Source organism: Leuresthes tenuis, unplaced genomic scaffold (genome assembly GCF_036924035.1).
Source record: "Leuresthes tenuis unplaced genomic scaffold, fLeuTen1.0.hap1 SCAF_8, whole genome shotgun sequence".
Taxonomy (NCBI): Eukaryota; Metazoa; Chordata; class Actinopteri; order Atheriniformes; family Atherinopsidae; genus Leuresthes; species Leuresthes tenuis.
Genome location: NW_027325362.1, coordinates 10161222 through 10172711, shown reverse-complemented (window position 1 = coordinate 10172711; position 11490 = coordinate 10161222). Strand labels below are relative to the sequence as shown.

Here is an 11490-nt window from a genome sequence, read left to right as displayed (position 1 = left end):
AGGAAGCCTTCATGTCTGAGAAAACCGAGAAATAGGCTGTGAGGCAACATGAGGTAACCACTTTAATACTTTTGTCAGGAACTACAGATTCCGCTGTTGTGCTCCACTGCCACTTTATCTGCAAAATACATTTAGTTTAAACAGATATTCTAAATAGTTCTGATGTAACTTTCAATTAACTTCTTCCCATTGTAATAACAGACAATTAAGTAAGCAATTAGGTATTTGGAAAAAGTCTATTCATTAATCCCCGATTTTCAGTTATGCAGCGGCAACACTGACACTTCAAATACATATTCAAGCACACACCTGAGAGTTTGTTATACTTTTTATTTTTTCATATGAAACAAAATCAACTCTTCCAATGTGTTTTGAAATGTCTTTTTCATGAATTCTCACAGTACATTCAGTTAATGTTGATCTGAAAGAAAACATCTTTGAACTTGGCACTTAGAAAACAACCACAAAGAATTGTCACCTTTATTCATTTAGAACAAAATTTACAAATCCATTCGAACAGTCACTTTTTTTTTTTTAATACTTTTATGTTTTTTAAACTCAACTGTTGAATATTCAAAATACACTTTGTAATGTCGCTTCTCTCTCTTAGTACTTACAAATATGTACATTTAAGTCTCATTGACTTGATCACTGGTATTAAAAATCCCTTTTGTAGTGTTTTATTTATATCTCCTTGTATTGTTGGCACTCAGTTTAGCTCTCCCTTCAACTCTCCCTTTTTGTGTTTGAGCTTCAGTGTCTGAATGTTCAGCCTGCTCAGATAGATGTTCCATGGCTGGGCTCATTGGCCTCTGGGATGGGTCCTCCTGGCACTGGTTGGTAGGACATTGGCATGGGTGTTTTCACTGGGCTCTGTCTGAAGAGACCCCCATTGGGTGCCCTGTGTTTGCACCGAATAGAGGGCATGGTTGCGCTGCTGAGGGGCAGGGGCAAGGTCCTGCCAGTGGCTGCTCCCAGTATCCTTCCTGCCCCATGACTCTCCTGGAGGAAAGTGGTCACAGAGAGTGGTGGTGGCCCCCGGTGCGCTGGGTAGTCCCGGACAGACAAAGCTTCCAGGGACTGGCTGGGTTGCATCCTGCCAATGTCAAGGGCAGAAATCTCGATTGACTGGCCAGGTAGCTGCTTGTGGGCTAAGTCTTCATCCAGGAGGCTGTTCAGACGTTGGTGGACCTGTTCAAGGTTCACCTCTTTGTCCTAAAGATGAAAAAAGGCCGTGCCAAAGAATGTGTGTGTGGATTAAGAGAAAGCAGTAGAAAGAATAGTGGAAAGAAGATTTATTGAAAGGGGAGTGCATGGATGTGATAAGGGAGAATGAATGTACAGTAAAAAGGGATTCAGAGGTCAAAAGAAGAAATGGGATGAGGATACAGAGGGAAAGAAGACAGAGAGACAGGTTACAATGCTTCTTATGATCATAGAGCAGTTATATTCAGTCGAGTACATGCAGTCTACACCATCTTCATATCAAGAATGTCTAATGTTTCTGACTTTAAACGACGCCGAGATTAGTGGCTTATTTCAGCTTCATTTAATATATATGTTAACATACTAGAATTTTAAAGAAGTCAACACAGAGACTTTACCTTTAAAACAATAAATCCTAAACTGTGTGTCAAAACGTAATACCACACCCTCTGAGTTTAATTTAAAGATGCCACTTCATGCAGGAGTGTTTAAATATTAAGCACAGTCTGAACACATCTGCAGCAGGTGACTCTTAGTAGTACGAGCTGTTTACAAGAAGGGTGCTAATGGATGCACAAATACAAAAAAATAAATAAATCTGACTTTGGGAGACACCAAAATTAAAATGAAGACACATTAGTTTGTTAGTTGAGGTGTTTTTTCTTTCAAACAACTATGGGAAAGAAAAAGGAGATGTGAAATAGAACTGTTACCATGCTTGATATTTGGATTTAATTCAGTCATGCACCCATTAAGTTAGACAACAATACACAGCAAGAAACAGGACAGATCATGGGGTGAAATGGCGGATGATATGTTAGTCTACGCCTGTCTGGCCCCCTTGCCCCGCCCAGCCAATGACCATCAAGTTAAGTAGTTTAGACCTTGGCCTCTTCCCAGCCTGTCAGTATGCCCCCTTCTGGGGAAGGGCTTGTTGTGTCATGTGTCAATGGACTATAAACTCTTTGCACACTGTAATCCTTCAACACCTGCCGGAGATCAGTGATGCAAAATCAAAATGGTCTGTGAATCTAGACATTGACATATAATTGCAACTTGTTATAGCTTACATAGATTGACATTTTGGGAAATTATATTGGCTTTCTTCATTCAACAAGATTAAAACCACTGAAAGGTGAAGTCAGTAATGATGTAATTACTGTGCAACTTTGCATCATTCACATGAATATTACATTTACACGCCTCCCTTAGAATGACAATTTGTTCAGCCACATCTTTCAAAGTTGCTCAGTAACATGACAGGAGCCTAAACCTACTGCCTGTATGTCTATCTGATCATGAATAAGCCTGATCCACGAAGGCCCCATCCTTAAACCCAACAAGACTCAAAGATCCCGCTACCAAAGCACTGGCAACATTGCAGTATTTGTTAAAACTTGGATCATTCTGTGACATCAGAACCTGTTTTCACACATGGGGACTTTCAGCTAGAAGTATGCTCACAGTGTAAATTTTGGCTCCAGGGTAAAGTGGCTATTTTGGTGTATTAATCATTTTCAAAGCTTCTAAGCTTGGAACAAACTAACATTTCACTCTTAGCAATGCTACATCCCATCAGGATGTAGTCAGTCATCTTTAGAAGTTTTGAATAGTACATAGACTAACTCAGGACAGTTCGTGGGGGAAGTTCACTGATTGTAGTTATTTCTTGTTAACAGCTGAACACAACATCTTGGATTCTCATCAGTCTGCCTGTGATGGGAAACCAGCACATGCTATGCATAAGTAACTCCAACAAATCAGAGCTATGCTTATGATTTTAAATTTGATTATGATGTTTATTCAAAGCCATGTTTCTCCAATTGCTTCTCATTTTACAGACAGATTAATGGACTGCTATTGATCTTTTCTTCCAGCTCTTGACAAGCAAATAAGAGCATTTCCCATTATGTCAAACTATTTGGCTGATGCATTCAGGCTTGCAGTAGAGGTTTTGCTTTAAAAAGCTGTCATAATGTCCACATACTGCATTTTGGAAGCCAGCATTAAAACCATTTGAACTGATATTCCATCAAAACAAATCTTAAACATTAATCACCCATACCCTACAGGCTGGAAAGGTAGTTGTAAAATGTGTAATCTGAAGAATAGAAACTTGAATTAATGTTTGTTGAGCCTGTCTGCATTTAGTCAAAATAATCCTCACTTAATTTCACAAATTCAGTTAGGTTTAGGATTAAGTTATTTAGAACAAAAGTGGGCAAACACATTTGAAAAACAAAATCTAGAAAAATGTTTTCATTTCTCTCATCAGTGACCAAATAATATGTATTCTTTCATCTAATTCCTTATTTGGCTATAGATATGAAAACCTGCTATGGTTAGTATTCAGTTGTAACCAAGAAACCTCCAAGCCTTTATCACTAATCAAGCAAAGTGTGCTCCATGAATAAGATTATATTCTCTGAGTCCTTCTGTTGATTATTGCTGTAGCCGATCCTTTGATCACAGTATCATAATCTGCTGTTATCACCCAATTCTGTAGCCCCCCAATCAGTCATTTGTCTGAATTATTTTGTTTGCTTAATTGGTCTGTAGGGGATATTTAAATGTTTCATTTTCTAAATACTTGTAAATGTATTCAAAATAATTTGTAAGCACCTTTTTGTTCGCTGTAAGCAGCATGGTTGAATCCCACATTGTATAGGGACAGCTGCACTGAGGCTTTAAAGACTGTCACAAAACAGAGCTCTGGAAACCGGCCTGTGCCAATTCTGCTTTTCGTTAACTTCCTTGTAAATTTTTTTATTTCTTTTTCACACACCTAACAGACTCTCATTTCAAGCCTACAGAGGGTGAGTGTCTTATAATTTCAAATAAATGTCTGGTGGAAGCACATGTTTGTAGACACATATTGAAACAATTATGATTCTAATCTGTCACCCTGCACAGAACACAAGATGTGCTGGATGTTATGAATCTTACATGACAGCAGTATGCGGTTCTTATGAGAGCAGCAGCCTGCAAACCCTTAAATATAAATTAACATCTGTAACTCAAACTCTCCCGTGAACCAAAGCCAATGTTGGTGGAGTTTGATTTACTGAGTGTTTTCAGGACAGGACTGTGTCTTAAATGGGTGTTCTCATCCAGTATTGTTTGACTGTCAAGTCAAACAAACAGGTCGAGGCTCACACTTTAGTTTAGGGATCCATGTCAAGCCTTAGTTGTCTGGACACCTCATGCAGAGGGGGCTGCCCAGTCGATAGCAGCAAGATTATGTCAGAGATCTCAAGCATTAAGACTTGAATGGATGGGCTAAAGAGAGCTATTGTACTACTGACATACTTACTGACTCAGAAGTACAATTTAAGTGTTTACTTTTAAGTTTTCAGCAGCACTTCTCTCATGAACGTAGCTGATCAGCTGTAATCAATCATTTTTCTTTGTTTCAGCATGAGAAATGCCACAGAAGTCGCTAAGCCCCCAACAACTCCCAATATGAGAAGTAATGAGAAGATTGATCACGTAATGTCTGGACTATCACCAAAGGCACACCTATTATAACTGGGTGTACTGCAGCTCTACTAAATCGGGGCTGGCGTCAGCGCCTGCTGGATCCATAAAGTAGAGTGTGGCAGTGGCATCTCTGGGCAGGACCGGGGGGCCCGGGGGTCTGGGTCTCGACCAGGGCCTTGGTGGCGCAGGGGGACCGGTGGTGGCCACCATAGCCCGGTTCTGGGTTATCAGGCCTGGGCCCTGGCCCGACGAGTTGTCAGTGGTCACCTCTTTTGGCTGCTCTCTCCGGCAGTGGTTGCTGTTCCACCACGTCTCCAGTGCAGCTACCAAGAGAGCCAGCAGCAGCCCGGCAGCGAGGATGCAGAACACACCAGCAAAGCTGTGGAGACGCAGAGCTCGTCCTTCTGGCTGAGCATCTGTGTGGCTCTGCAGATCGCAGCGGCCTTTCTTTGGCCACCATTTCTGCTTCAGAATGTCAAGATCACCTTTTTCTTGAAGCTCCAAAATTCTGTGAAGAGGAAAGACTTTTTTTTTTTCTTCACACGCTGTCACAGTAGGTACACAGTTTCATATAAATAACACCATAAGCAATGAGACAAATCTCTACATAGCACTGATTAAAATTAAATGTTAAGTACTAAAATTACAAAGACAGCAGAGCAGCTAATTTAATAGTAAGTCAGTTTTAGGACACAAACATGAAGGAAACACAGAAAAATCAATCTCAGAATGAGTAATTACCATACTATCATAATGTAACAATGATTAAATATCACCGTGGAGCTCATGAAATAAATGTTGTTGGGGGGGGGGCTGCACTGCACTGCTAATTTAATCTATTAGCAATGACTGTAAGCTCATTAAAGAACCATAGAGGGTAAAGTGCCATTAAACTCTGCAGTTTTTAGTTTACAGCAGCGGAGTGCAAGACCAGTTCTGTGAAAACAAGGCAAAGAAAAACAATTAGAGCCAAATGAATAATGAGTTTAGTATTAAACTGTGTAAGAAACTGAAACCAGGGTGCAAATACTGCAGTTGCCCTGACAGAGCACGTAAAGTGAGGAATAGATGTTGTTGAGCAGAGCAAAAAAGTACAATTAGATATACTTTCAGCAGCCAAAACCACACAATGATTAAACATGTTTTGTTCCGAATGGTCAGAACTCTGTCTTTTGTGTTGAACATAAATTCTCAACAAGCGTAATCTGAAAAAAAGACTGCTGCACCAGTTTTAGAATTGTAAGACTGCAACGAAAACATTTTAAGTAATGTCACTCTGTTCCCTCTGGAAAAAAGCTGTATGGACTGGAAAATAATATGACTATGCATATCCACATTCTCACAAGCCCCTGGCTGAGTGCCTTGGTGTTGGTGTTCTCCTTGTGAGCAGGAGGGTCGCCTCACTGTGGCTCTAAGTTGCAGGAGGGAAGGTTCTGACTGTTGTTTGAAAATATGCGCAAAAAAAGTAGTTGGGATTACTCTGCCTTTTTGGAGTCTCTGGGTGGTGTTCTGGAGGGGTTGCCACCTGGGGATTCCATTGTTCTTTTAGGGGACTTCAATTCCACGTGGGCAATGATTGAGTGACCCCGCAGAGGTGTGATCTGAACCCAAGTTTTGTATTGATTTTGGATTTCTGTACTAGTCATGGATTGTCCATTATAAATGCCATGTTTGAGCATGAGGTGGTGCATAAGTATACCTGGTACCAGGCCACCTTCGACCAAAGGTTGATGATAGAGTTTGTAGTTGTGCCATCAGACCAGCCATATGTCTTGGAGACTCGGGTGAAGGGGTAGACCTGTCAATGGATCACTAACAGGTGGTGAGTTGGATCTGTTGGCAGGGCAGACTGCCAGATGAACTTGGCAAGCCTAAGCAGGTAGTGGGGGTGAACTGGGAACGTCTGGCAGAGGCCCCTGTCCGCGAGATCTTTAGCTCGCACCTCCAGGAGAATTATTCTCATATACCGGGGGATATTGGAAACATGGAATCTGAATCTGACTATGTTCACCTCAATTGTGGATTCTGCTTCCAAGAGCTGTGGCCTGAAGGTTGTGGCGCTGGTGGTTGCCAGTGGTGAGGAAAGCTGGCAAGCTGAAGAAGAGAGCCTTTCGAGCAGGTTTGTCCTAGGGTTACCTGGGGCAGCTGACAGGTAAAAGGGCTGCAGCATTGGTTGCTAAAGCTAAAACCATGGATAAGGACTTTTGGTTGGCCTCAAGGATGTTCTGGCAAACCATTTGTTGGCTCAGAAAGGGAAAGCAGGGTTTGTCCCAACTTGTGCCCGTGCCTGGGAAGTTTATTCCAGGATAATGGACAGTATTTCCTTCTTTTGAAACTTTGCCACTTTGCCCTCCACAGCTGTGTTTACAACTGAGAGGAAATGCAGTGCATCTCCTGGAATAGCTGGTACCCTATAGCAACGGTTCTCTGACCCACAAAGAGGGTACACACACACATGCATGCTAGCAACTGCTAGTTGGCTGACCTGGAGCATTGTCCAAGGGAAGCTGAATGCCCCCGGTGTGCCAGAGGAGCCCTTTTCCACTCAGTATACAGTTAGGGGGACTGTGCCTTCTTCCTTTAAGGTATCCAGTCCATTTGGAGGGGATCCTTTGCTCCAGGCCAACTGGCAGGGAGCATAGCTTGGGTGTTGCGGCTTAGGCTGGGACTCACAGGCAACATTGTCCTTTTTGGGAAGGCAGCGGTGGTACTGCAGTGTTATTAGTGCTTACATTAGATTTGGGCCAGGAATGATACTGCTCAGTGTCTCGATCTGCTTCTGCAGTCCCAGATAATCTACTAAGAATGGGCTTGATCCATAAAAATTATAGCACCAAGACAATGTCTAGGTTCATGGACAGGCTATGGTTGGCTTGGGCGGGAGGTTAAATCCTACGAGGTGCAAAAGTGTGTGTAGAGGGTCGCTCCACATCCAGTATATCTTCTGCATGACCGCACAGTGAGAAGATGCCTCGCTCTTGCAAGCCAGTGCAGTAGTAGTGGTACACTGATAATACCCATGTACTGAAATGCAATCATTAGCAATGTAGCACGTTCTGCCACCCACTAGGGACACTACGCAGCATAGTGATTTCTCCTAAAACCAATCAATGGACACATGTCTGACTTAGTTCGGCGTCCCCTATCGCATCAGCTTTACTTTGTGCTGAGTGGATATCTGAGAGTCAGTAGTGGCTTCAGGCAGACTGTGCTTTTACTTGTACTTTTGCGCTCAATATAGTAAAGCATCGCCTTGAAATAAATGAGATTTCATATATCAAATGATTTACAGGTGGTATATTCAAATCAGGAAAGATGGTTCCTTTACTGTTACGATATATTTCTATCAAACAGTATTGAATTGATACCAATATACATACTTCTGGGAAAAGAGGTCTCGGTAAGGACTGCCATGCTGCAGGGCCATGCCATAGCCTCTGGTGCTCATGCTGTTTCCTGCTATTGTCAGAGTGCAGTCATCGTCTGTCAGAGCGGCGTATTCTACAACTGCCATATCCCACAGAAAGGCATATGACTCTCGCTTTGCCTGGAAATTTGAAACGGATTCAACACCCACACGAGAACAGACGCACATTATGGATACATGAAGACATGTTTAAAGCTGCTCTACACAAGAGCAGAAATGTTCAGTTTTTTACCATGACAAGGAACCACATTCAGTGAAGTAGGATTGAGTCCCTCTGGGGGAAAAAAGCTATCAGTAGACCAAACAGAGGAGCTAAATATCTGGACAGCTCGATCACTCAGATTCTGAGCACCAACCAGCCGGTAATTTTTTTTGCAAAGTTGAAAGTAGTTTCAGGCTTTGCATTTCTCTACTTACAGTATATTTTAAACAAATGGTCATTCTGCAGCCTGAAGGCTGCACAACCGCAGCTAAATCCAAGCTAAAATTACTTTAGTTCTTGCCTACATTATTGTCAAACTTGTAGTTAATATGACAAACATGCTACATTTTGTTTGTGAGCTATTAAGAAAAATTAAATAGCTTCTTCTCATCAAGTTAAAATACTTGCACTGCAATCTTACCTACCTAAATGAATGCCATTAGTTTCTCAGTAAAGCTGTTTAATGACAAGTGCATATGTTATTTGTCTAATTAAGGATTATTTCTCATTCTGCTATTTGTGTGTTTGTGTTAAAGAGACAAGAGGATGAATTAAATAGCATAAAAAAGTATGTTGGAATTACACAAACCTCAACATTCATTAGAAGGAAAAATAAAATGTTAATTATCACTTTGTTCCTAACAGACCATGTGAGAGATTAAAAGCACCATTAACTATCATCAGGTCTGAATGGTTTTACAGCCAATCTCTTTGAAATAAAGATGGTTTTCATGTAATTATTTTCAGGTATTTTGATTCTTTTGAGACTGAAGCTTTCACTGACAGCTTAATATATATGCTTTTACATTTTATAGTATTTCATAGATGGGCATTTCCTCAAGAACTATTTGTTGGCATGTGCAGACTTTATGGAAAAAATGCTTTCTCAATTTTGAATTTCACAAGAGGTGATGTGTGGTGGGAATGAATGGTGGGCAGTGCCTGATCAGGAGAATGGAGCTGACTAATTGGGGCGCAGTGGAATTTTAAAAAGATATCTAAATATGTGAGAGCAAATAGTAATCCATAACCTCTTTGATGGGGACTTTAAGGGGCTGAATCAAGTAACAAGTTTGAAAGAATATAAACAAAAAGAACAAAATAACCACACACCTTCTTGATGCCCTCTAATGGGCTTGAAACTGAGTTCTCCAAGCCATTGTTCTTGTTAATGATCTTCCAGAGTTCAGCAAAGGTGCTGTCCTGCTCCAAAGGGTTGGTACCTTTTACGTGGAAATACTCGTACACAGCAGAGTCCCTCACGGTCCCATAAACCATGTCCACCTGCTTGGACAGGTCCTGGAACGACCTTGATTTTTAAGAAGAAAAAAAGAAAAAGATGAAACAGCAGTTCTTTAACGTCAGTTAAACTACAATTGAATATAAATATTTTATTCAGTCACAAAAACAACCAGTTTAAGCATTTAATATATATATATATATTTTTTTTGCTAATCCATGTAAAATGGGATTCCACCATATTCCTAAATTGTGGGAGATGCCTTTTATATTATGATAAATACTAAATAATCGCCCAATACTATTCATCCTATGTATCTGTGGCCTGTTTCTTAGTTGCCGAGAAAACCGTGATTGCTTATGATATTAGTTTGCTAAATCACCAATGTGATCTGAGTTACATGTATATTATCAGTAAGTTTTTTTTTTGTATTTTAGCACTACTAGGTGGAAAAATTAAATTGCTACATATATAATTCTAATGTTGGAAGGTTGTACACTGTGAGTCTTTGTTTGTCGTCTGATGCTGTTGATCTTTACATCCAGGTGAAGCAAAATCAAGAACGACACAGTAGCACATAATTCAGTTTCTGTCATTCATTACTCCACATGAGCCTCCGGTTTGTATACTTTAATCTACATTGGTTAGTATTAAGTAGATATGTTCAATATGCTGTCCTGTGGATTTGCTTCACTCCCGAACAAATAATCCTCCCAAATCTTTGAAAATTTTAGTCTATCTCCTCTTTTTCCCCCCATTTTAATATTTCATGGTTTCCACCTTGAGCACTTTTATAAAAGCTTTCCCTAATCAAGTACAATATTCTGTTTTAATTTGGTCTAACAGCTCATTTTCATGTAATTACACAAGCATTATGACTTATTTTCCACTATGGAAGCATATATTGAAGGGAAATTAATACGGTAAATATAAAGAAGTTGGAAAAGTAGGATACAATTCAAAGGTAAAAAAAAAACCCCAAAAACTGATATTTGGGTTTGTCACTATATGAGAAACTGTTCAACTAAACTGCCAAAGAGTTAATACCACTGGGCCACACTCTTTAAGAGAGTATATACTTTATATATCCTGGGGACATTTGTTACCTATTTAAGGCGCTTCTTCTTGTTTACTCAGATATTAAATTCAGAATTATTACATTTAATTACTAAACCACATCTTACAACAAAGATGCACACCTAACCAGATTTTCTCCACTATTTGAGCCAGAGATGTGAAGTAATTTCTCTATTAATGTGGTACATAGTTGGACTTTAAAGGAGTTAATTATATAAATGCACCACTTGCAAAAGAAGTGACAAGCAACAATAAGAGTTTAATAAGAGTTCTTCTAATTAGTACTGGAGTCATAAATTATTTGGATAATCTGTCACTTTCAGTGACTAGTTTTGAAAGGCAACATGGTAGGAAATAAATTCACACCCATCTCAAAATGTAAAAGTGATATAAAGTCTTATACAGGGGGGAAAAAGCTTCTTCTGTGACACGTTGTGTATTGTTCTCATTACAGCACATTAAAGTATCGTGCTTGATAAAACAAAACCAGCAGTCCAGTGTGTAAAAGTGAGGGTCTACAGGCTTATTTTCAGCAGTAAAAAAAGCATCTATGACTCGATTGTGGAAGAACGTTGATCTTATTCAAGAATCGTAAGGGCTTGACTCATTATTAAAACATACTGTTTGATGTTGTGCACTGCACCTCACTCCATCTGAGTTATGAATTCTACTCCTATCAAATCCAAGGCCAAGACACTGCATTTTCTGGTGGAAAAAATTTCAATGCTCGTGTGCCAAACATTTATAAAGCACTGAGATCCTTTCAGCTTTGCATATTTGGAGAGATCCAGCCCTTTTGTGAGTAAACTCAGTGTTAGCAAAAGTATGCTGGAGCACATTTCCTTACAACCCTGACTT

General features: G+C 40.1%; 1 protein-coding gene across 2 annotated transcripts in view; it reads right to left on the bottom strand.

Moving 5' to 3' along the window:
• Positions 1 to 374: 374 nt before the first annotated feature.
• The window catches only part of grid1a (glutamate receptor, ionotropic, delta 1a), a 234249-nt gene continuing 223133 nt past the window's right edge, over positions 375 to 11490 (bottom strand). The window contains exons 13-16 of one of the 2 annotated variants that reach the window (XM_072390774.1): positions 9429 to 9624; positions 8067 to 8233; positions 4954 to 5194; positions 375 to 1215 (exon numbers count right to left, since the gene is read on the bottom strand). In XM_072390774.1, coding sequence (XP_072246875.1) covers positions 778 to 1215; positions 4954 to 5194; positions 8067 to 8233; positions 9429 to 9624 — 1042 coding nt within the window. In that variant the 3' untranslated portion in view covers positions 375 to 777. Of the gene's footprint in view, positions 1216 to 4725; positions 5195 to 8066; positions 8234 to 9428; positions 9625 to 11490 lie in introns of both variants that reach the window. The other variant, XM_072390775.1, reaches the window with a different exon arrangement.